Source organism: Alnus glutinosa, chromosome 12 (assembly GCF_958979055.1).
Source record: "Alnus glutinosa chromosome 12, dhAlnGlut1.1, whole genome shotgun sequence".
Taxonomy (NCBI): Eukaryota; Viridiplantae; Streptophyta; class Magnoliopsida; order Fagales; family Betulaceae; genus Alnus; species Alnus glutinosa.
In genome coordinates, this window is record NC_084897.1 from 21723849 (window position 1) to 21749892 (window position 26044).

The window sequence follows — 26044 nt, forward strand, 5'->3', positions numbered from 1 at the left end:
GTGGGATTTTTTTAGTAATTTTGATTGGATAAATTAAAATATATGAGTTCTTACCAAACTAAAAAGTAGGAATAGCCATTCCATTCCGCTACCTTCTATTCCTAGAAATAGTCATTCATTTTCTTAATGGAATAGTTATTTTTCAAACCAAACGAGGTTATTATGTAAAACCATGGTAGCCCACAATTGTTTAAGAAAATATGGTCCATATATCAAAGAATATTCTCACAATATTCCAACTTCAAGAAGAATCTACCACAATAAAATTTTATTGGTGTCAAGCAAGGCCGCAGAAATTATGAGACACGCAAACAGATTTAAGAGAGGAATTTTTCTAGTAATGAAGTGACTTTACAACTTGCGAACATGGTTGACTACCTCAAGCAAACAAAAAAGAAAACAACAGTAGTTAGACCATAAAGAAGCTTTTCTCAGTAGCATAAGCTCCAATTCTTCACGGAAATCAGGAAGAGCCACGATTAGATTTAGCACGGGATGTTGTATATCACTCTAGATGAAGATAAGTTTAAAGTAATTCTCCTCATTCATACTAAGGAATTATAGTTTGACCGCACAAGCTGGAGTTTGCATCACACACACACACACATAGAGATTTAAAAGAGGAAAATTTTGAAGCAATAAGGTGACTTTACAACTTGCAAACATGGATGATTCCACACACAAAAGCACTACCTCAAGCAAGTAAGAACCAGTCGTTTCTGGCACCTAACTAACTAATATTTAGAGCGCGTAGATGCTTTCCTCAGCAACATAGGCTCCAATTCTTTAATAAAATGAGGAACATCCACAATTAGAATAAGCATTGGCCGTTATCTAGTTCCTATAAGTCTAGATTATGACAAGTTCAAAGGAATTCCCCTGATTCATGGACAATTGTACAAAGAAATTATAGTTTGACTGCACAAGCAGCATTTCGTCAGTCAAGTCAATGGAATGCCAGCCAGCTATAGTTTATTAAACAGTAAAAAATGACTCAAAAATCAACTCTCATGACTCATATATGCTTTATGACTAGTTAGATCAATGCAATTTACACCTGCAAACTTATAATTTCAAGCAACTCTGTTTATGTAGTCTCATGATGCTGCTGAACTAATTCCAAGAAAAGTTAGAAAGGGGCATTATCTGGGATTGAGATTTTTTATTTTTTTTTCCTCTCCTTGGGGAGATAAGCCAGTCTCAGATTTCCCCCACATCATCATTCTAGCCTCCAGTGAAGCTATAGCTCAACTAGCACCAACCTTTGTTTAAATGAGGGAGACCTTTCAAGACTAGGTTCAAACCTGGGAATGAAGGGTGGTAAGCAATTCCTCCCCATGAGGAAGGCTGATAACTTTTACCAAACAAAAAAAAAAATCATCCTGCCAAAATATTGCTTCCAGAATTTAGCTCTAAACAAATTCAACTTTTGGCAAAGACATTGCTCCACAGAAATTCTGTTGACTTTTCCATTGATGTTCTAGCTAATCATCCTTTAATATTTGATTAAAACAATGGCTTTCCAAAAACTGAAAGAAACATCCTATATCTAACAGCTCAAGCTACAAACATTCATGTGCAGCAGCAAAACTCAGGTGAAAATCTTATTACTGAGTTTTAGTTCATTTAATTTTCAGGTTAAAAGAGACGTTAATATGGTTCACGTGATAGAGAAGTCAAACTAAACAAATCCTTGGGCTAACACCAACTTAGATTTTAAGGAAAAATAAAACAAAAAAAAAAAAAAAAAAAAAAATTAAGCTCCATTAGTTGAAACAGGCACATATAAGGGGTTATGATTCCATATTGATGCATAAATTAAAAGCCCAAATGGATAGTCAACTTGGGTTGGCAACTCAAATTTCAGCTCAGTTGCATACTTGCGCAGATAACGGCCTATGCCTTGGTATAACATGAGAGGTTCAAGTCTCTATAGTCACGATACTAATCAAAGCCATAAGAAGTAGTAAGAGTACTATTATGTACCATCATATTACAGTTGTTCTATATGCACTGCACTTACTCTTCTATAGTACTATATCATATTTGATCACCGTATTTCCTACACGAAATCCCCAGTGGGTACGGTTGTAAATATATACTTGAGAGGTGAATAAGAAAGATTCGCCTTGGCTTTGTACGTTGTGGACATAGACAGATATGGCCGAACCGTGTTAATTTCCTGTGTTCTTCTCTCTCCAATCTTTCCTTTCTTTTCTCATCTCAATTTCTCCAACAATAATTCTTTACTGTAGAAATTCAATTACAATTTTTTTTTTAAAAAAAAAATTCAATTACAAGGTTTTTTTTTTTTTTTTTTTTTTTTAAAAAAAAAAAATTGATAAGCAAACGAAACGAGGGAGGTAATTTGGCATCGCCTGTTCCTCTCATTCAATTACAAGTAACGAGAGGAACAGACATTGTTTATCATTTAATATTCTATATTCCTTCTCATATAACTTATGCACACGAACTACTGCCATGACACCATTCCTAATTCTTACAGCTAACTACAATGTATACAGGAAGTACCACTAACTATGCAATTGATGTTAAATTTTATAACTCTGAAAAACGATCATAAGAAGTTTCCCTGTCTAAACCTGGAAACCACTTCTAAACAAATAAGCTAGTTTTCTGTGCATTTCTCATATCAGATTGAGTACTTCAAATGTAGCATATCAGTGAACCGATTTTCTACAAATTAAATCCTAGAGCTAACCAGCACCCTAACAATGTTCACAGACGATAGAAACAAAGCATATGTCAGGTTCAGTGGAAAGGAATCATAGTCAACATAAGTGAACCAAACAATTATAACAGTCAACATCGCATTTTCGTTTAAATTCAGATAAAAAGAGTTGAGTAGCAAATTTAAACAAATTGCAACTGTAACTTATATTTAGTGTATGTAATCTGTTTGTGATCAGCAGAAAAATCATTCCAATGGCTATAGTATGCAGTAAAAAGCTACTGCAAACAGCCAACTGGCTGTCAACATTAATCCGAATACTAAACTGATAATATTTAGAAGAAGCACAACTACATCCAACATACAAGAGCCCAGAATTCAAATTCAAGCACATACTGCTTTGATTCAGTTTTCCTCTTAAAAGAAATAAGTGCATTTGCTCTAAAGTTCTTTACTTGCCCATTACCGCAATTCAAATCTCACCTCCTTAGCTAAGCTACATAGTTGGATTGGGCACAACTGAGTGGAGGTTTTTGTTTTGATGCGTCTTAACCATAAAGCTAAGGTTTAAAAGTTTGATTGCACTATTATAAACAATATGCAAAGAAAGATCAAGTTTAATCATTCTATGTTAAACCTTCTGAATTGGGTAAGTTAAAGATGGAGTACTTTGTAAAGAAAGGTATCTTCTTAGCACTAATAGGAAAACTGAATCAACAATTAGAAGTAACCCCCGTAGATTTTCTCTCCCATCTCTATGAGATAGAAAAGAGCAAAATTGCACAATTATGCAGTTACAGATTCAATCGAACTGCAGTCAAATCCATTATTGTCACGGTTCTTTTCCTCTCTCTGTGACCATTATTGTCACGGTTCTTTTCCTCTCTCTGTGACCATCAACAACTTCGTTTCATTTGGCAACATCGGGCAGAAAGCAAAACCAAATCAATTGATAGACTGCTAAACTAATCAAAAAAGAAAAGCAATGAACCATACAAATTAATGGAAAAACAACAAGAATTTACCAAAGTAAGCAGAACCCACTTGGCCACTTCAATTATCTCAAATCAAACAGATACCCACAATTCAAATTTATCAATACAACATTCTATTCCTCAATTCCCTCAATAAGAAGAAACAGATGGGTTTGTTCTAACCTCCTTGAGCTGCCCATCACCGCAATTCAATCCACACCCACACTGAGGACACTCCTCAAAGTTATCAATAGGAAAATCTGCACCTGCAATCCCAACCGAGAATCCGAGACTATCACCGTTCCTTTGGACCTCAACAATGTCAACCCAAATGAAGAGGAGCTTCACACTAACTCCCTCCAAGGTTGCGAGCTTGCCTTTTGATATATACCCTTTGATGGTGGGCTTGTACTTCAGCTGGTACGACCCTTCAAGGGAGAAGCTACAGCTACCGCCGAAGTAGGCAGAGAAAGTTCCTGTCGAGGGGTCAAGATCATAGTCTAGCACACCTTTGGGGAGGATACCAACAGGGAAGTTGTACTCCTTGATAACTTCATAGGCTGAAGGCTTGGTGGTTGTTAGGTTTGATTGTGATGCTAAGGATAATGAAGCGAACAGAATGATTGAAATTATGAATCTTTGAGCGAAGAAGAAACCCATCTCTTTCCCTCTCTGTCTTTTTCTTTCTTCCTCTTCTTGCTCACTTTCTCCGCCTATGTACGCTTTGTCTGTCTAGTTCTTGTTGAGAATTGAACGGTCGTTGAGCCATAAATGCAATGGGCCTCTGTACAGTTAGAGAATTTAGACACTCTTTTGATGGGTATAAGTTGGGCTGGGCTAGAATAGGCTGGGCTTTCAAAATCCGAACCGTTTTTAGCAACCCAAAAGGTATCGGGTCATAGGTTGATAACAGCATGATATTTTTAAGTTTTTTAAATGGCCAAAAATTAGGAATGCTAGACATTCAAACACTTTTATCTAGAATTTGGTTCTAACCTGATGTATCACAATCTTATGAAATCTATCATTTTAGAAAATATACGACAATCTTATAGGATTGTGATACATCAGGTTTGAACCAAATTCTAGAAAAAAGTGTTAAAATGTTAAGCATTTCTCTCCAAAAAGTAGAATAGAGGATTAAAATGGGGTTGGGTCGAGTGAATTGTTAATTTGCTGTTAACTTGATGATCAGATTGATTGGTAAAGCAAGTTAAAATGGTGCTTTTATTTTCGTAGATGGTTTAAGCGGTTAATTCAATCAATAGAATGAACTGACCGTTTGATTTAATGATTTCAAAACAAGTAGTTTGGGAAAAAAAAAAATTATGCTTTTTAAAAATACAATTAAGCGTTTAGTAAAATCGTAATTAGGGTCCGTTTGGATTTGTGATTTTAAAAAGTGCGATTTGAAAAAAGTGATTTTTAAAAACTTAGTTAAACGTTTGGCAAAATCGCAATTCAGCATTTAAAATCGCAAATTAACCTTTAAAATTCTGCGTTTTCAAAAAAACACCATCTTACCTGCGATTTGAAAAAGTAAATTTTTTGCGTTTTCAAATTGCAATTTTTAAAAACGCAGTTCCCAAACGATTTATATTCTACGATTTGGTTTTAAATTACACTTATTGTCTATGAAATCGCAATCCCAAACGCACTCTTAGACCTTTAAAATCGTACATTTTTAGGTAATTGTACCTTATTGACTTATTCCTACTTCCATTTCTTGCTTTAACTAAAGTTGGAAAAATATTAAAAAAGTGGAATATCAGTATATCACTTATATATATATAAAAAGTGGAATATCAGGAAGTACATAAATATTATTATTATTTTTATCTTCCCAAATAATATTCTTAATTACCTAGACAACAACCATTCCTCTGTCAAGACATGATAAATAAATAAATAAATAAAAAGTAAAAATTATCACCACCATTGTTATGTTATCATGAATAAAGCTTCAAATTGGGCCAGTACATTTATGACTTCCTGTTGATAGTGTTAGTAGATAAGGATGTATCAAGATCGAAGAAGTCACGAAGATGCTCAAAAACAAGCCAATTTTACCACCTACTTGAAAATCAAAAACCTTTTCATTATGGAAACGGGAAACCCCATCTCATCAATCCACATCATGCATGCCTACCTATAGGATGATTTGGGATTGTCTTAAGCAAATATTGTGATCAAAATTAGAGACATCTAAAAATTCTTTAGCAAGTTTTGTTGCACACAAATCTTGTTGAATACTTTCATTAATTATGCCGTTATATTTGTCTGCCAGCCCCGGCCATGATAGCCATTTCTTGCTTTAACTAAAGTTGGAAAATTTTTAAAAAAGTGTAATCACTGGTGGAATAATTAAGTTATATGCTGTAAATCATTGTTGTGGCCGAAAGATTGATTCGATCCAATGTGAAATTAATAATAATTCACTGGGTACATTAATACTGCAGTTGGAAAGCAAGACAAAGAACATTTGAACTACATTAAGAAAATGTAATTAATAAAAGGTTGTTTTCATAGGCAATCAACAGAAATGTTTCCATGATGATGTAACACCAAAAAGATTCCCAGAAAGGCTAAGTTGAAATTCAGGTTGGAGTCTTCTTTACCTATTTATTACAACTTAGTATTTACCGAACAAAAAACAAAAACAAAAACAAATACGACATGAATACCGTATATGGGATCATAATTAAAGATGAAACTACAAAAAGTAAAGCCATAATTCAAACATATTGCGATTTGTTATTCTTATTCGATCAATTCCCTTTATAATTCTTGTTCCATTGTCTCCAACCTCTATTTAGTCCCATTAGTGGCCGATCAAACTCATTTATCTTCAACTCATCTATCTCCAATTCCAAAACAATTAAAGGATACAGAACCAATTTCGAAAGTGAAGGAGAACAAAGTAAACCCTAAACAATAAGTCCGTTTTAAGACTAAAGGGGTTCTCAACAAAAAAATCTATATACAAAAAATAGTGGAACAAAAACCCTCAAATGGTAGTAACCGGCAAAGAATAATGAAAAAGAATGAGGAACAACAATAATACCGTTGACGACCGGCGTGACTCGTGATCGGCAAAGTAGACAGTGAACAGCGTGACAGGCGAAGAAGACAATGAACTGGCGAAGAAGACGGCTTTCAGGGACCCAACTGTGCAATAATGGAGAGAGGTGGAGTAAATGAAGAGAATTTACAGTTGGAGAAAAAAAGTAAGCTCTAATTTCCTGAACTCTAGCCAGTCTATGTGGCCAACCCCAGAAGACGTGGAAAAGCCAAAAAACGACTAAAAAATAATTTGAAAAAAATATACGTGTGTCAATTTTTTACTGGGTCTGATGTGGATGACTAACAGATTCCGTCAAACTAATGGATGTAAAATCGATCCAGGGAGTGAAACATAATTATTGCTTACCATGAGGACCTTCCATTAATTTGAACCATATAGAGTGAAAAATAATTATAGCATACCATAGAGACCAATGATTCAATTATTCCTATATTTTTTACGACGGAGAGGTCTATGTTGTAGCATATTGTTGACACGACCAATTTCTAACCCAACACAAGCCAATTGTTCTTTTATTTTTTTGAACAAAAGGTAAACCATTAGCGATTGAGAATGCCAAATTTCTCTGCAACTGGGGTTTGAGGAAAAATGTTACCCGTACGGAGCATATATGTATTCTTCCTTCGTGCTAACATAACAATCCGATGTGATACTATCACGTCAGCTATTTTTTTTTTTTTTTTTTTTTTTTTCACAAACCTTTGCCTGATTGGCTGATTAGTGTTATCCTCAACCACCATGCAAGACGTGATCGTAATTTGTGTCCATCAAATCTCGCTCGTTGAGAATGGTTGTACCACCCCCAAAAGTTCAGCGAGGGTAACCGATCGCCCGCCTTGCCCTCAAAGACGTGTCAATCCAATCTCATTATTTGCATAACCCAAAAGCTATAATTCAATTTGTCATGGGCCAAAGTTTTGGGTTAGTTCAGAGCAATATGCTGACTTGGTAAGCTTGTGGAAATTTATTTATGCAATGCTGGAGGCCCATTTTTTCATAAATGGATTCGTTAGTTTTTAGAATTGACTGATTGTATTCATGATGTCACTGATCAGTCTGATCTGCTTGTAGGTTTTTTAACTTCAAAATCAATTTTCTTTTGGTCATTCCTGCATATCAGCCTGACACTTGTTGTCCTCTTTGCAAGACTGGCCAGATTCAGTCAGACATCTTTTCTTTACCTGTCATTTTGCAAGAGTTACTTGGCGTCTATCGCCTTGGCCACTTGATTCTACGTCTCTGGATTCTCTAGGTTTATGTGATTGGATATGGATCATTCTTTCGCTAGGCTCTCGGCTTCATATTCCCAGTTCTGAGCATCATCATTTCAGGTTTTTGCTGTTGTTACTTGCAATCTCCTTTGGTTCCATCGTGATAGAGCATTCCATGATGGCTCTTCCTTTGATGCTCGTATCCTAGCACGACTCATCCTCAAAAACTATCATCAACATTGTGATGCTTGGTCTCATAAATTGGACCCTGTTCTGGAAAGGTGGACCCAATCTCCCCCTAATTGGTTCAAGATAAATTTTGATACTGCTATTCGTGACTTCTTGTCATGCCAGGCAGCAATCTGTAGGAACCATTCGGGTTAGTTAATCCAAATTAGCACCCAAATCCAGTCCAAATGTACTCCTAATAAAGGCGAGGCATTAGCTGCCCAGCTTGTCGTCTCTCTAGCTTCCTCCCTTGGCCTAGCCCGGTTTATCCTTGAGGGAGATTCTCAAGTAGTTATCCTTGCTCTCCAGCAGCCAACTATTGTTCATGATTAGCGTATCATTGACATCATTAGCAACGCATTATACGATATTCCTCCTGATTCCTTATGGTCAGCGTAGAAAGTCAATAAAAGTGCAAGCTTCGGTGTTCATTATGTGACACACTGGGCCGCAATTAGATTTATTTCTGACAGCATTCCCACATCCTCCCTGCTTCATTCTCCTCCTAGTTCTCTTGTAAGTGATTTTGCTCCAATTAGGAATGTTGTACTTGCTTCGGATGCTACTAGTTCTTTTCCTCTGCCAATGCCTTAAGCATTGTTATCTGTTGTTTTTTAACTCGTATCTAAAAAAAAAAAAAAAAAAAAAAAAAAATGCCTTTTGGTCGTAAGAACAAATAGGAAATGAAGACTTAGTCAAAGAGCTTTTGGGCTAGGCTTGAGCTTCTAGGGTCCATCACCTCATTTTTAAAAAAATAATTAATTTCTATTTAAAAATAATACAAATTTTGTATTTAAAAAAAAAATTATGTGATAAGAAATCTAACATGTAAAATATTTAATTGATATGGAAGATAAATAAAGGAGGTATAGTTCAAACTTAAGACCTCTGCTCTGATACGATGTTAAATCATCACTTATCTCAAAAGTTTAAACTAATAAGAAGAGATAAATTTAATCATTTATCAATACTCAAACAAAAATGTAAAAAAAAAAAATTATTTTAATTTTTTAAGAAAACGAAATTTAGTAAGGAAAAAAAAAAGAATTTTTATTTTATTTTTTAAAAAAGAACGAAATTTTGTTAGAAAACAAAAATTTTAATTTAAAAAAGGAAAATTTTTTAATTTTTCTTTTAATTTTTAAATTTGGCCACCCTTGATTTTGATGTATTTCTTTTTTCTTTTTTATTTATTTTTTTAAGTTATAGTTTTTTTTTTGAATTATTATTATTGTTTATTTTATGAAAGGTATTTTCGTCATTGGGTGGAACATTGACAATTTTGGTTAGTTTAAGGGCATTGTCCAAATTGAAAGTTTAAAAAAACATTAGTAATTAAGTAGTAATTTGAGAGAGGTACGTGAAGTCGTGTATAAAACTAAACTGTATTTTTGTGTCGATTGAATTCTACACAAGTGAAACCTATTTATTGCACAATAAGCTGGTCAAAATATGAAATTCAATAAGAATAAAATCAGAAAATTAATTAGAAAACCTATTTGGGGAAATAGATTGCATGGCAAACGATCTCAACAAAATAAAATTCTGATATCAGTCAGGCTGATGACGTAAATATCCAAAAATATAGTGCGGATATATTGTAACAGCTATTTTTGTATAGGAATCCACAACAATTAACTACTTAAACTGCTACACATGTTTAAATAAATGTGTTTGGTTTCATTCTCTTTTACCTTCTTTTTTTTTTTTTTTTTTTTTGTGTAAACTCATTATTGAATCTGTAGAACTCACGAGTGGTCCCATAGATTCAAAGATGGTTTCATTTTGAAATGACTGGCCATCTATGACGTCTCATATGCTCTCTCACAATAGCAATTTGAACAGCTAATTACCGTGAATTCCAATCTGATCCGCTACTTCTAGCTTTTACAAAGCAGCTAAAATTAATTTACAATCTTACACATGACCTCTATTCTGAAGGAGTGGAAGAGGGCAGAAGGTGCTTGTGTTGGGATTGATCCTCCAAGTCTTGGGATATTTTCTGGGATGACTTGGGGTTCCTGTAAATTGCATATAGCACCAGTTGTGCTGCTCCCAGAAGAAACCCAGCCCCATTTGGCACCTGCATGCAACGATTCCCCCGTCAAATTTGTTTTCAACACTTCATTGGAATTACAGGCCAGAAAAAAGGAACACAGAACAAAATCTACAAACATGGAGAAGGCTGCACTACTTCTGTACTTCATATCAGCCAAAGTTGTCTATTAAACCCACGTACATCCTTAAAAGAACTACATGTATTTTTAATAAGATTAACATATGTCGGTTAATAGGATTAATACTATGCAATTCCCGAAATAGGATCCTCTCCATTTCAAATGAAATGGATGTTATTCATGTTATGATAAAGATTTTAAAGTTAATACATCTAATGGTGTACATGATTTTATATTATTTAAAAAATTTAAAAACGTGCCAATACTGATTTTATATACACCGTTAGATACACCAACTTCATACATTTCATTTAATAAAATGGAGCAATTCTCACATAAGTAAGCTATTTAATAGGTTCAATTAAAAGAATATTCTTTAATCTAATTTAAAAGAAAACTTTGTCCATATCTATTCATTGTGAAAATGCAGTTATTTTATTGGGAAAAGTACACATAACCCCCTCAAACTACCATTTAATTGTCAATGTACCCCCCAAACTACCAATTGTGTCAATGTCCCCCCTTAAACTACCAAAAAATGTCAATGTCCCCCTTAAGACCAACAAAAAGACAAAAATGACCTTAATTTTTTTTGAATAAGACAAAAATGTCATAAATTCAAAAAATTAAAACTAGAACTAAAAAATTAAAAAATTTAAAATTTAAAACTAAAATTTAAAATTTAAAAAAAAAAACAACGAAAAAGGAACAGTTTTTTTTTATTATTTTTTTAAGAAAAACAAACAAAAAATAACTGAAATTTTTTTTAAAAAAAAATAAAAAATAAAACAAATGAAAAAAAAGAAAAAGAAAAACCAATTTTTATTAAATTAAAAAACGAAAAAGAACAATTTTTTTTAAAAGAAAAAAAACGAAAAACAAAAAATAACAGAAATTTATTTATTTTTGTAAAAAATAAAACAAATTAAAAAAAAAACCAGTTTTTATTAAAATAAAAAAACGAAAAAGAACAATTTTTTTTTAAAAAAAGAAAAAAAAAACTGAAAATTATTATTTTTTTTAAAATAAAAAACAAAAAACAGTTTTAAATTTTTTATTATTTTTTGGAAGAAATTTTTGTTATTTTATATTTTTTTAGTTTTATTTTATTTTAATAATTTTATAAAGGGCATTTTTGTCATTAGGGGGACATTGACAATTTTTGGTAGTTTAGTGGGGGACATTGACACAATTGGTAGTTTGGGAGGTACATTGACAATGAAGTAGTAGTTTGAGGGAGTTATGTGTACTTTTCCCTATTTTATTTTAATAACCGCAACCGCCTTGCCTTAAGCCGTTAGTAATTATTTAAAGTTAGAACCGCTTTTAAATTTGGACATTTTGTGCTTATTTTCTTTTTTAGCCTTTCATTGGACCTCTATTTTGGACCTATTTTAGATGTTTTTAGGTTGCTTATTCTTCTTCTTATTTTTTTTGCCGAATATATGGTACTGTTATTTAAAACCCCATTTGAATACACCAAAACAAAGTCGTTTTGTATATTGTGTATAAGCGGTGAGCGGTTACTGACTGCCTTCGCTTATTCTTACAATTGCTAATCGCCCTATTCTAGATTATTAACGATTTTTTTTTTAAATGCCTATAAAAATAATTAGATAGTTAGCAACTAGCATACAATTATTAACCGCTTTCCTTTTCATCCTAGCGGACCCAGCCTGTATCCACATGTTAAAGAGTTATTTGGTTCCAAAAGAGTTGAATCTACTCAATAGTATTATTTATAAGGAGTTTTGGGTTTGACCAATAACAGAGATTAAGGCTAATTAAGAATAACGGGCAGAGCTCCATATGAGAAGCAAACGCATGCTTAATTTGAAAGAAATTCCAACTTATAACCATCAGAAAATTCAATATAAAGATGCGAATGCCGAGGAATAAGATTGATAAATCATCATTTTTTTTTAAAGTTTAAGGGTGTGTTTGGAATTGCAATTTTAATAGATAAAAAAAAGTGATTTTAAATCAAATGGTAGAAAATAAGTCATTTGAAAATGCAAATTTTATGTTTTTTCAAATCGCTTAAATCGCCCGGGCAATGATGTACTTTTTTGAAAGCATGAAATTTTAAAGCCTAACATGGAATTTTAAATGTCAAATTGAGATTTTGCTAAACGCTTAACTGCGTTTTTAAAAATCATTTTTTTAAATTGCACATTTTGAAATTGCAAACTCAAACGGACCTTAAGATGATAAGAAGAGGTAAATTTTATCACTTAATCAATACTTTAATATTTTTCTTCACGGGTAGGCTCATATTACCTTTTAGTAGTAGGCTCATATTACCTTTTAGTAAGTGAAACTCAACATGTAAAATATTTAATTAAAATGACAATAAATAAAAGAGATAAAGATTTGAACTCAAAATCTTTGACTAAGCCATTTTTTTAAAAAGTTTAAAATAATAGAGAAATATAAATTTAATCGACTAATAATATTCTAAAAAGATTATCGAGTACTTACTCCAAGGAAGAAATCCTTGACAAGGACGGCATAGAAAGTCCAAATCCCTCCATTCAAGGAAAGGAAGAGGGAGAGAAGGAAAGGCATGTACTCTACGCTTTTAGCTGTCACCACCGTTTTCTGTACATTGCAATATATAAAAATACATCAATTATTTTAGTAAACCAACTACAACAATATATAAAAATATATCAATTATTTAGTAAACCAATTACAACTTGGGCTTATCTCAAAAAAAAAAAAAATATTACAACTTGGGCTCCACTCACCCTTCAATCATTTTGGGATTGCCTGACTTATTTTGTAATTAGCTTTATTAAAATGAATTCAAAGATTATTTTAGGTACGTTAAAAAAATAATTTACTTTATATAATCAAATTACGTCATTGAATTAACAAGTTTTGATAGAATAACACGTCAGAGTCGATAAAATTATGTCATGTATCCTATTTAAAATAGTAAATATCATACTAATGAAATCTGTTAAGTCATTGAAAGAAATTTGACTGTGAAGAGTGAATTATTTTTTGGAAAAACTTCACTTACAACCCTTGATCTTTCATTACTTTTGCAATTATCATGTCAAACTTTAAAAAAAATGTCAATTTAGTGTATCCATCTTTCAATTTTTTTTTTATTTTTTTATTTTTTAATTTCAACCATCTATTAGAATTTCGTTAAATGTTGTTAAAATTTTCAACATACACGTGTTTTCTTTTTTTTTTTAAAAAAAAAAAAAATTTATAAAAATTTCAAAGATTTAGGCATGGATATTTTTGTAAATTCTGTTAAATTTTGACCAACACTTAAATCTTTGTATTTTTTTTTTTTCCTAAAAAATGATGAGTATTTTAGGAATTTTGATAGGATTTAACATAAAATTTGAACAGATTGTTGAAATTGAAAAAAATTGAAAGGTTGATACCCTAAAATTGAGACTTTTTAAAGTTTGAGATTATGATTGCAAAAGTGACAAAAAAAAAAAAATCATGGGTTGAAACTTGTAAGTGAAGTTTTTTCCTTTGTTATTTTTTAATATCTCAAGAACCTCTAAGTTTATTTTGATACTAGAAGGAGTTAATTGCAAATTAAATAAACCACGTTGACTAATTTTACATTTTTCCAAAAAAAAAAAAAAATTATACAAAAAACCATGACAAAGAAGATGACGAAGAAGAAAAAGAACGGAGTTCCTTACCATGGCTGCCAGAGGTGAACTGTACATGACTATATTTAGGCCGGCGCACAAGAATCCGATGACATCGATCCGTACTGTATCTCCGTGCAACACAAAACGAGTAATCAAAATCGCTGCTCCGAGAAACCCCACATCCAAAATCGCAACAAATATGGCAGTCTTCGCCTGAAGAGTAAATTATGGCCGGCCAGATAAATGAACTAAATACCATAGAATTCATGATTATCAGACATTATAATTCCAATGATGATGATGAGTAACTTAATTAATTACCCTTATCCTTGGAGGTGCAAATACGAGGAATAATGTAACGTAAACAATCTCCACCACAACACCAAAACCATTAACAGTCGCCACAAGCAGGCTTCCAGGCTTTGTAACTCCATAGTAAGTCCACAGTGCTGAGTTCAGTAGGGTGCAAATGTAAGGAAGGCTCTCAAATTCTTCTGTTGATCGACGCTTAACAATCCGCCAGAATGTTCCTCTGCAAAAAACGACATTAATTCTGATCATCAGTTTCTCATTTGATATACCAATTATTTAGATGATCATCATGAGCTCAATTACTTACAAGGGAGAAAGAAAGAGCAAAACTGATATGATGTTGCCTGAAACAAAAGTGAAAAGAGATAATTAACATGATCGAATTCATCAGAACCCACCAAAAAATATGTGGAGGATGAGATTGGTTATTACCTATAACTCCAACAAAGAAACTTAGGCTAGTCATAGAGCTAGAACAAAAGTTCAAGGAATAAAATGGGAAGAAATGGGAGCTAGCTTAGCTAGCTAGCTAGCTAGAAGGTTTTCCAACTTTGGCTTTGAATTTAAAGTAGCTTGGTTTGAGTCAGTCATGCATATATATATATATATAGGTTTAATTTACGTATTGAATAATACAACAATGGGTCACTTGATCAGCTCCTAACCCACGTAGTTTGGTTTTGTAGAAAGTATTGGCGCACAAAGTGGGCAGCCCAACATCGTTTCCCACTTTCACTACAGACGTGTTGTAATTAACACCAAATTAAAGGAAGTGATGCTTGGCATTACTCCACATGTGGAATAACGGTTACATACAAAAAGTGGTGTATAAATCAACGTACTTAATTTAGATAGAGAGAAGAGACAGAAAAATGTCTCTCTGGTAGCATATGTGTTTGTACATCTATTTGGTTTTCTGAATCTGCATGCGGAAGGCATTTAGGCCGTAGATTATATGGGTATTACTCCAGTACAAATATATATTCTCTACCACAGAGAGAAAAATTTAAGAACAAAGCTAGCATGTGGAATAACTACGTAAGATCAAATTTATTTAGATATATTAAAGGTATCGAATAATTCATTCCACTATGTATTATTGTATTTCTAACATGTTTAAAGTGATCAACCACACACAAGGAATTATGGTCATTAATCCTATCCCGGTTCTACACACTAATTGATGTAAGAACATTTGAGGGCGGTTATGTAAATTAAGTTTTGAGAAGTGTTTTAGGTTTTGGGTTTAAAAAATAGTTTTGAAAAATGTAAAGTTTGAGAATTGATTTGGTGGGGGCTTACAAATAAAAATTTGTTTGCTAAATTTTTGAGAAATTTCTGACAACCACCGTGAGGTTGTTTGAAGTTCACAGCATCACTGTGGTGATGCCAGAAGTTCATGGCAACCATCATGAGCTGCCGAACGTTCACCACGGGGCCACCATAAGTCCATGGGGCCACAATGAGGCCATCGAAAGTTCATGGTTGCCATTGCATGTAGAGCCGTCAAAATTTCACGACGGCCAATGTAGGGACACCGAACACTCTTGGCGGTCACTATGAGGCCGTTGGAATATCTGAAAATTTTGTGGTTTGTTTTGAAAAATATATTAGTACTACGAGGCTACATCTGAAAATCTGTTTGGTTAACTGATATTTGAGTTTCTTAAGTGTCAAAATTGAAATGAAAAGACTCTCACACATGGGTTGGCACCAATTGTTAACCCAAAAATGTGGATCCCATTGCCAATTATTAGGCAAATATTCCATGACTTTTGCCAAAAGCAATCTTTCAATTGAGTTATTATAACCAGTGTGATGCTATATATCATCATTTTGTCTTCATTTTATCTTTTTAAAATTGATTTGGCTCTTAAAATCACCATTGAATTTATGATAGATCATTATTGGATTTTGATCAAATGGTGATTTTAAGAGCCACATCAATTTTAGGGAAATAAAAAGAGGACAAATGGATGATATGTAGCATTACTCTTATAACTAACCATCGTGCTTCACGTTTAGCAAAGTAACAACTTCATATCATTATTTGATTTCAAATTCTCATTAATTGTCAAATATATAGCAAGTCTAAGTACTTTATATAATATATCATGGACGTGTCTTGTGCAGCCTGCTGTCACCCTCGGAAAGATTTTTCATATATATGGACATAGTATAAAAAGAATTCATACGTTTTTATTTTATTTTATTTTAATAATTAGTAGTTAATTTCCCTTGAGATCATTGTCACCAACGTACACAAAGAGAATGTGACCCACAATTTTGAATCTTGCACCAAACTTTTGGGATATACGATTTTTCCGAGCAAGCATATTTGCTTAGCTAGATGCCTCTTAATTATGATTAGCATTTTTCTTTATCCGTTTATATATAATAAGGGCTTGAGATTTGAGACCACATAAATTATTAAAAATGTGACTAAATCTAATTAAAATGGTTGAAGTGTCATGTCAAAATGGTTGAATAAACTATTAAAACCGTGTCTATGAGTGGTTGAACCAATCCAAAATTTTTGAGGGTTTTTTTTTTTTTTTTTTTTTTTCGATTCTTAATTAATGATTAGCCTCTTTTTTTTTTATGTCATTTTTTATATTTTACACTAAAAAATAATTGATAAAACATCATTAGGTTGATATAGTGGGCAAAAGGGGTGGATGACAGCACTTTCATTTAAAATACTACCTGTCGTATATGTAGTTGCCATTTTCAAAGCTCTGGTATCAAGATTGAGAGATCATGTATCATAGTAGTCCAAAACCGTTCCTAGCTATGCTATTCTATTTGACATTTTATGTGAAATAATTGACTAAGCCAGGACTTCGAAATTATGATTGTTGGGACAGTTTTCTGATTGGTGATGTGTTCACGGTTGCAAGAAAAAGAACAGTTAGACAAAGAGCTTTTTAAAATGGACTGATGAGAGATAACTTTGATGTTTAAGTCAGTATCACATTTTTGAATGAAAAAAATTACGTGTACGTCCTAGAGTAGGAATGGTCAAAATGGCCTTAATTACCTTCATCCTCTTGCCTTAAGTACTCCCTAGACTTTTGTTTTGTTTTGTTTTTTTTTTTAGGCCGGCACCCATACCTTGTAAATCTCAAAATTGGGGGTGCGATGCGGTCTAAGACTTGATTAGGCTCCACTTGCCGGTAGGGGAAAGATCCCCATATTCTATACATAAGGCTTTGGATGGGACCCGGCTGGACTAACTCGAATTGATGTGACGTATACTTTCCCTAAAGTTTGGGGGCTTGAGGAATGACGAGTTGACTACATCGAATCCTACTAATTAACACTTAGCTAGCAAGAATGGACATCTTGGCAACCGAAATGAGGGGTTGGACAAAGACCTGTCTCCTGCTTTGTCATGCTTAGCGACCGCTAGAGGGAGCGATTGTTGCTCGAATGGTGAAGATTCAATTCGAACCCCTTTACTAATCGGGCCTTTGGGTCGGGAGTTTGGTAGGTGAAATTGGGCCTTTCGGTCGTAAGCCCACATCCCAACAATGGCTATTATAAATTATATGGGTTTCCATTTTTTTTTTTTATCTCTTTTTAATCAAATCCAAAGTTTGACCACTTCCCCCAAAATAATTTATATAAAGAAAGAATAAGAAAAGTTTGGCACCCTTTAAAAAGACATAGCATGTTTGCAATTGGTTTTTTTTTTATTTTTTAAATTAAAAAAAAATTTCTAGAATATGATTCTCTTCATGCTTTCAAGTGATGTACTAACTACTAAGACTTCACACGTCTCTAACTATTTACGTCAATCCAATGAGGAGAAATAATAGTTTATTAAGGACTTATTTGACACGTGAAATGACTATTCTATTAGAAAAAATAATTATTGTTATTAAAAATGTAGGATGGTGGAGTGGATCGCAATAGTTATTCTCATTCCTTAATTTGGTAACAAACACATTTTTTTTTTTTTAAGAGGAACAACACATAGTTTTACTATGTGATAGAACCAAAATTGGTAAAAAAATTTCACATTTTTTATATTATATTATGAGTTAAATACATTTTAACCTCCCAAATTACCACTCTTTCTCCGGATGGTCCCTCAAACTATCAGTGCTTAGATTTGGCCCCCCAAACTACCACTTTCTAATTTTTTTGCCCCATCCGTCCATTTATGCCGTCAATTCTAAATAGAAATTCGAAACTACCTCTCCTACATTTTGAAATTCTAACGGTTAAGGAAATTGTTATTTTCGAGTTTTTGGCTAATTTCAGTTAGAATTGACGGCATAAATGGAAGGATGATGCCAAAATATCAGAAAGTAGTAGTTTAGGGGGGCCAGAATCTAAGCATTGGTAGTTTGGGAGGCCATCCGAAGAAATTGTGATAGTTTAGGGGGCAAAAATGTATTTAACCTTTATATTATTATTATTTTTAAAAGCCTAAGCACTAGGAATTCAATGAGCAATAGCGTTTTATCAGTTCAGTTACCGCCAGATATTGGACAGGCCCATAAAGCCTAGAATCCGTAAACAAGTTTGCTCAGCCCAAATGTTGAGCTTATTGCCTAAACCCTAGTTAGTAGAACCTAGTTAGTAAAACGTGTAGAGATTGGAAGGTCACAACCCTTTTTTCCTTCAACTTATTAATTGTTCTAATAAAAATCTCACAACCTAGTTTGCTTCATTTAAACCAGTTGGCTAATTAACTTAATTAAGAAAATTTAGAATTAGAAATTGTTTTGCTTAATGAATGAAAATCTCATTAGTTTAGAGGTGTACATGCGGATGTGGTTATTTGTAACATTTGCAGTCACATCTGCAAAATGCGGATATTATTTTTAGATATTTGAATTTGTATCACTAACTGCGTCTGCGTGGTTATTACAGTTTTTATCCGCTAACTGCATATTTGATATTGAGCCTTTTCGGCCTTCTTTATGTCTCTTTTAGGGCCTATTTTAAATGATATTAAAAATAATTTAAGTCAATTTTTAGTGTTTTGAGCTTGTTTTAATTTTTTTAAGCTATAATCACTTGAAAATATATTAGTTTTACATTACTTTTGCCTTTTTGACCACGTGTTACACGAAAAAAAAAAAAAAAAAAAAAAAACCAACCAAACAAATGTAAATATAACATTTACCTAATAAAAAACGATACGTCATTTGGTATTAAACATCAAAATGACGTTGTTTTGATGAATTTAATAGAATCGCATTTGCATACCTTAAAACCGTTATTTGCATTCTTATATATATATATATATATCCGGATATCGATTTTTGCTAAGCGCATTCCCATCTGCATGTGCGGATCATGAATGTAGGCGGTTAATATTTGCCCGCATATACACTCCTAATCCCAACATTATAGGATAATAATTAATAAGAGAAAAATATATTATCTAGCATTACTCTTAATTATTTGAATGGTCTAATGGTGGAAGTTTTGGTAATGTGCAAGTAGGAGAAAAATCTCCAAAACATGTTAGTTGGGCGAGCTTCCATTCAAAGAACAATCCAACCTGCAAGTCTATGTGCCGTTAATTCTTATTCACCATAATCTCTCTCTCTCTCTCTCTCTCTCTCTCTCTCTCTCTCTCTCTCTCTCTCTCTCTCTCTCTCTCTCTCTCTATCTTATCTATCTATATATATATATATATATGACCCACAGCATCTGGTTGCTATGTTACATGATCAGAATGTTTTTGGAATTAATGCAACTACCCAATCATGTTAAACAAAATTGGGATTTGACATTGGACAATGGACACCATACATATCTTTTAACCTATAGTTTTTATATTTGAAAGGAGGAGATATAATATATAGTCATGTTCATGATATGCCACATCATTGTGAAGTCAGTATAGAATCACGACCCCATTACAAATTTTAACCACATATGACTTGTCCTCGATCATCTACTTTGAATTTAATATATGTCTTGTAAGTTGTGAGAGGGATGAAGTTAGGATTGGATTGGATTAGTAGTTGAGTTAAAATAGGAGTTTCATTAATTAGAATTAGATTAATTAAGATTATGATTAGAATTTATTTGAATACTTCAATTCTTATTAAAGGGGGTATATATTATCTTATAGTATCCTCTAATTGCAAGCCAATTTTTAAGTACGAGTTTTATTCAAAATTTGTATCGATTTGCAATAATAACAATGGTATGCAAACTAAATCCATCGACAGGGAAATGCCCATCGGAGACTCCAAATTTGGAGAAGCAAAAACAGCAATAACAATTGTTTTTATTAAGAATATCACATTAAAAACCTTAAAAATTATTTTTAATATTTAAAAAGTTGTGTAAAACAAAAATAAATCGGTTTGGTAAAATTTGGATATTCTAAGAAGTTCGTTTGGCAATCTTGATTTTAAAAACAAATATGTTTCTGTTTTTGCTTTTTTCAAAAATAAATTATATTTTATTCAATTTTTTTAAAAAAAATCATATTTAATTTAATTTTTTCTAAATAAATTATATTTTATTCAATTTTTTTAATTTTATCTCACAAAATTAAACTTCAAAATTTGCACACTAAAAAAAATTAAATTCTAATTTCAAAAATAGAATACCCAAATGAACATCGACAATTTGTTCCAAAAAAAAAATTGAATTATCCTTTGTAATTTGCTAAGAAAAAAAAATAGAAATCGTTAACCAAGGGGGCAACTGTCAGGTACAGTTCATTTATGATTTATGGATGGCTGCTTTCCCATGTCGTTCCCTTAATTAAAAGTACAACTAAATATGGAGGAACAGCGGTGGTCCCTGGTCTTTGATGTTGTCGGGTCAACTGAATGCCGTCAATTTCTTACCTACTACGTTGTTATCTACGGTTCTATGGCAATTTAATGCAATAGAAATGCTCAAATTATTATAAATACATTATAAGTACACAACATTAAGGTACATCGAAAGACTTATATGTATGACCTCATCTCAATAGGTCTTGGTGTTGTGTATTTATAGTGCATGTATCATTCCCCTTTAATAATCTATTAAAAAGAACTAAACAAAATCTGAATTATGAAATAAATCTTATTCCTCTGATTGAATAGCAATGGACTTTAGTTAACCATGTAAGTGACCTAGAAGATTAGGGTATGTTTGTGGCTGATATTTACAAAGTCTTCCGGTTTTTTCAAACTTGGAAGATTTGTCATACGCCAAAGGTAGCGAACTCAGCGGCACATTTGCTTGCAAAAGCAAGGTTCCATATTGCCACAGATCGAGTTTGGCTTGATTGTTATCCGAATAGTATTAGAGAGATTGTAATATTAGAGTTACCTACTCTGGTTCTTTAAGAGATTTATGCTCTTGTTGTTTACTTGATTATGAATGAAATCCATACGAATGTTTATAAAAATAAATAAATAAATTAATTAATTAAAAAAAGAAAAGAAAAGAAGCTTGGGGTATGTTTGGGTAAGAAAAAAATTTCAAATACTATTTTTCAAATATCAAATTCTATTAAGAGATTATCCAATTTTTTCTAAATTTGTCTTAAGTTTTTTAAACCATCCAAATATAATTTCAAAAAACAAATTCTCTCAATATTTATAATTTTAAAAAAAATTGCACACCCAAACAAATTCTTAATGATGTAAGAAAGAAAAAAAAAAATCACAAATTTTCTATAAGCAGTTAATTTCTTTGTAAAAGTTATTCTTTCATTGAACTTCATTTTATCCCCCTTTTTTGTTTGTTTGTTTGTTAAAAGGCATATATTGATGTAGATATATAGCTAAGCTTTGATGTAGATATTGAGTGACCCACAAATTGAATAGAAGGTTGTCTACCAGTCTAGGTCAACGTACAATTATTCAAATTTAATGCTTCTTGGGAACTGAAATTAAAATGGTTTTCGACAAGATAAAGACAAATAATTAAAAAACAACACTTTAATCTGATACCCTTTTCTCTCATTTACCGTTAGCGGCTTCTTCTAGAGAATTACTTCCTACCTGTGCAATCGATCGGATTCCGGCCGGGATGAGCGGCTCATGTTGCCGTTGATCCTCTAAGTTGTCCAACGCCTGTTTGGATGGCTTAGGTTTCCAGTACATTGCATAAAGAATCAGCTGAGCTGTTCCAAGAAAAAATCCAGCCCCATTTGGTATCTGCAAGAAAATCGATGTCAATCAATGCATTTATTCAATATCAAAAACAAAAAATCCATTCTCCCAACTTACTCCAACAAACAAGTCTTTGGCGATGAAGGCATAGGCAGTCCAAACTCCCCCATTCAAGAAAAAGATGAATGAGAGAAGGAAAGGCATGTATTCCACACTCTTTGTGCTCACCACCGTTTTCTACAAAGCATTTTTACATGAAATAACACTCAATGAGCAGAAGAAGTGTAAGAATCTTTAGTTTAGGGTTTCTTATTTAACACTCCTAGCTTCAATATATTCATGAAGAACTCTCTTTCTTCCCTCTGTTTCCGCTCTCTCTTTCATATTATATCTCTCTCGATCCATGTTCAACATTGTATGCAAGTGCTTATATTATTAATGGTCGTAGATTGTGATTTTGTACACAAAAAAGTATGATTTTAAACTTAAATGGACCCTACAATGCATGCAGTTTTTATATAATAATATATAATTGCCTCAATGCCTTTCTTCTTCATAGATCTAACTAACTATATATCTATATATTATTATTACCATAGCTGAGAGAGGTGAAGCGTATGCAATCATACTGAAGGCTACACACAGTAACCCTGCAACAACAATCCTCATTTCTCCATGTAGCACGAATTGAGTCAGCAAAATTGCTGCTGCTGGAAATCCCACATCCAAAATTGCAACAAGAATGGCAGTTCTAGCCTACCACATATAAAATATCATTATTTATGACATTTAATCCAAACTTTAACTCATTTTGTAGGGAGAAAAAAAAAAACAGAGCATATATATATATATATATATACCTTCATTCTTGAAGGTGCAAGAGTTAGAAAGATAATAAGAAAAATGATCTCGACAACAGCACCGAACATGTTGACAGTGGCGACGAGCAAGCTATTGGGCTCAATAAGTCCATAGTAAACCCAAAAGTATGCATTCAACAACTTGCAAATGTAAGGAAGGCTCTCAAATTCCTCAGTCGATCTACGCTTCACAATTCGCCAAAACGTTGGTCTGCAAATTTATAATCCAAAAAATATATATATATATTTTTTTCACTATTAGCTAGTTACTGTTAGAGATCAAGAAGTACAAAACAAGTAAATTAAAGGAGATTACGTACGTGGGAGAAAGGTAGAGTAGCCCTGACATAATGTTGCCTGAAAAGTATACGAGCAAGAAAATCAAAGAAAAGAAGAAGAAGAACACATCAAACGTTTCTATGTAGAAAACCAGAGATGGGCTATTACCTAGCACCCCAAAAAGGTGAGCTAAGCTTATCATACTGAGAAAAGATGAATTTCACTCGAAAAAACGAACGTGATGATTGGATTCCGGTGAGGATCTCTTGCAGAGTGGAGCTTTTGATCGGACTTCAATTATCTTTGAATCTATGACAGAGGAATCACTTCAGTTTGAGCCGTCAAAAGCAGAGGTCTTTGCTACTCTGTTCTCTCTTCGAGCCTGATCATTTCTCATTTTGTGTACGTGGCTACAAAGTAATTTATGCACTATTTTATAAACTGGTCATTGCGATTATCCCTGATCACAAACAAGCCTATCTCAGACAGTAATTATTCCGAGCTGAAGGTCAGTGCAACGACTTGGCACATCCTAGTTGGAGAAGAACGAACGAATGGCCAAGAATTGCAGCTGTCTATTGTGTCCGGCGGACTTAAATTATTTGTCTGAATTTGAGAAGGTAATCGTAAGAGATCACTTATGAAATCTACTTGACCGGATAAATAGTTGGGCAGCCCAATGTGAGTCTTATAAGTGGTGTCTCACAATTATCTACCCAAATTCTTTCAAATTCGAACAAATAATTTGAAAAAAATTCTAACAGCGCCGTCCTTGATGCCCGATGAGACAATAATAAATGAGAATGGACCCTACAATTTCAGCAAAATATGACATAATTAATTCGACAAGTCTCTCAGCATATTCCTTCTATTATGACATCTATTGCTTGTGTATATGTTGTCAGGAATCAGGATATAGTGAATAATTTGTTATATCTGTCATTTATCATGTATATAATAAATGTAATAGCCGCTATAATTTCTAAGTACAACATGAGTGTCTTAAAGCTTCCTCATGGTCTTTGCAAAGAGCTACAAGGTTTAATTCAGACATTTTGGTGGGGCACCAATCAAATATTAAAAAGATCTATTAGATGAGCTAGAAGCGTATGGGTTTTTCAAAGACCCAAGGCAGGTTGGGATTTAGAGACATGATTATTTTTAACCAAACTCTTTTGGCTAAGCAGGGCTAGAGACTCTTAAAGGAACCAAATTCAATGGCTGCCCGTATTCTCAAAACCAAATACTATCCTAAAACATCTTTTTTGGAAGCCTCGATGGGGAGACATCCTTCCTATGCGTGGCGGAGCATAATGTCTGCTCTAACCATTTTGCAAAGGGGATTAGTGTGGAGAGTGGGGAATGGATGCGATATTCGGATTTGGGGTGATTCTTGGTTATCGACTCTAACCTCTTTTTCTGTTCAACCTCCTAGGAGTCTTTTTCCTGCGAACTCGAAGGTAGCTGCACTCATTGACCCAGATTTGAAGAGTTGAAACCGAGGGTTGATTAATGATATTTTCCTGGAGTCAGAAGCACATGTTATACTAAATATTCATTTGAGTCATCTACAGCCTCCAGACGTCTAGATCTTCAAATGGTTTGTTTTATGTTCGAAGTGCTTACTATATGGAGAAAGAGTTCCAAGCTCTTAATAGAAGTGGGGAATCCCGACTTAGCATGTGCGAGACTATATGAAAGACAAATTGAAACCTCAAAATTCTGACTGTTGTGAAGATGTTGATGTGGAAGGCTTGCCACAATATTTTGCCAACGAAGGTAAATCTAATAAGAGGAGTGGTGAGTGATAGTTTATGCCCTATATGCGAATGTGAAGAAGAAACTCTACTCCATGTTCTTTGGAGTTGTCCTGCAGCTAGGGATGTGTGGGGAAGTGGACCAAATTCAATGCAGAAATGTGAGATCATGGAAGTTGATTTTCTTGGACTCTTGCGTTTAATGGTGGAGCGGTGTGACAAGGATGAGCTACAAAATATGGCAGCGAAGAAATGCTGTTATTTTTGGGGGGGTCTTTTAGCCATCTCAATTATGTTATAAGGGAGGCAACAGAGGTCTTAAGCTCTTTTAAACAACTCACTTCTACACCGGAAGATGGAATCGAGCAAATTAGTGTGCATCTACCTATGGTGTGGCAAGTCCCACCCCTATAAGGTCAATTGCGATGCTGTCTGTGGACTTAAAGCACGGTTGAATGTGTTTTGGGGCAATTATTAGAGATTTCATGGGAAGAGTGGTGGCGGCAAGTAGCTGCACACAAGGTAGCATTACTGATCCAATAGTGGCTGAAGCAGTGAAGCTTGGGCTGGAATGTTTGCTGCAATCTTGTGTAAGGACAAGTGTGTTTTTGATATAATTCTTGAAGGCGATTCCCAGCAAATTGTGACAAAGATTAAGGAGGGGACTCCAAATACTAGTAGGTATGGCCACTTTGTGGAAGGTATTAAAAGTATTTTGCAATCTTTCCGTTCAGGTATGGTGGTTCA

At 33.3% G+C, this 26044-nt stretch overlaps 3 protein-coding genes across 3 annotated transcripts; all 3 read right to left on the reverse strand.

Annotated features, from left to right (window-relative positions):
• Positions 1-3695: 3695 nt before the first annotated feature.
• Positions 3696-4411, reverse strand: LOC133851730 (uncharacterized protein At5g01610-like). Its single transcript, XM_062288286.1, has one exon. It carries the CDS (start codon positions 4324-4326, stop codon positions 3817-3819), a length of 510 nt encoding a protein of 169 aa, XP_062144270.1. The 5' UTR covers positions 4327-4411; the 3' UTR covers positions 3696-3816.
• Positions 4412-9955: 5544 nt separating this feature from the next.
• On the reverse strand, positions 9956-14891 carry LOC133851829 (bidirectional sugar transporter SWEET17-like). Its single transcript, XM_062288424.1, has 6 exons — positions 14744-14891; positions 14619-14655; positions 14321-14531; positions 14048-14212; positions 12849-12968; positions 9956-10273 (listed from the first exon to the last, which is right to left on the reverse strand). The coding sequence occupies exons 1-6, from the start codon at positions 14775-14777 to the stop codon at positions 10121-10123; spliced, it is 720 nt and encodes a 239-aa protein (XP_062144408.1). The 5' UTR covers positions 14778-14891; the 3' UTR covers positions 9956-10120.
• A 7239-nt stretch (positions 14892-22130) lies between these two features.
• LOC133851861 (bidirectional sugar transporter SWEET17-like) lies at positions 22131-24044 on the reverse strand. The gene is made up of 6 exons (XM_062288462.1): positions 23709-24044; positions 23582-23618; positions 23262-23472; positions 22996-23157; positions 22519-22638; positions 22131-22446 (listed from the first exon to the last, which is right to left on the reverse strand). The coding sequence occupies exons 1-6, from the start codon at positions 23740-23742 to the stop codon at positions 22249-22251; spliced, it is 762 nt and encodes a 253-aa protein (XP_062144446.1). The 5' UTR covers positions 23743-24044; the 3' UTR covers positions 22131-22248.
• Positions 24045-26044: the final 2000 nt, after the last annotated feature.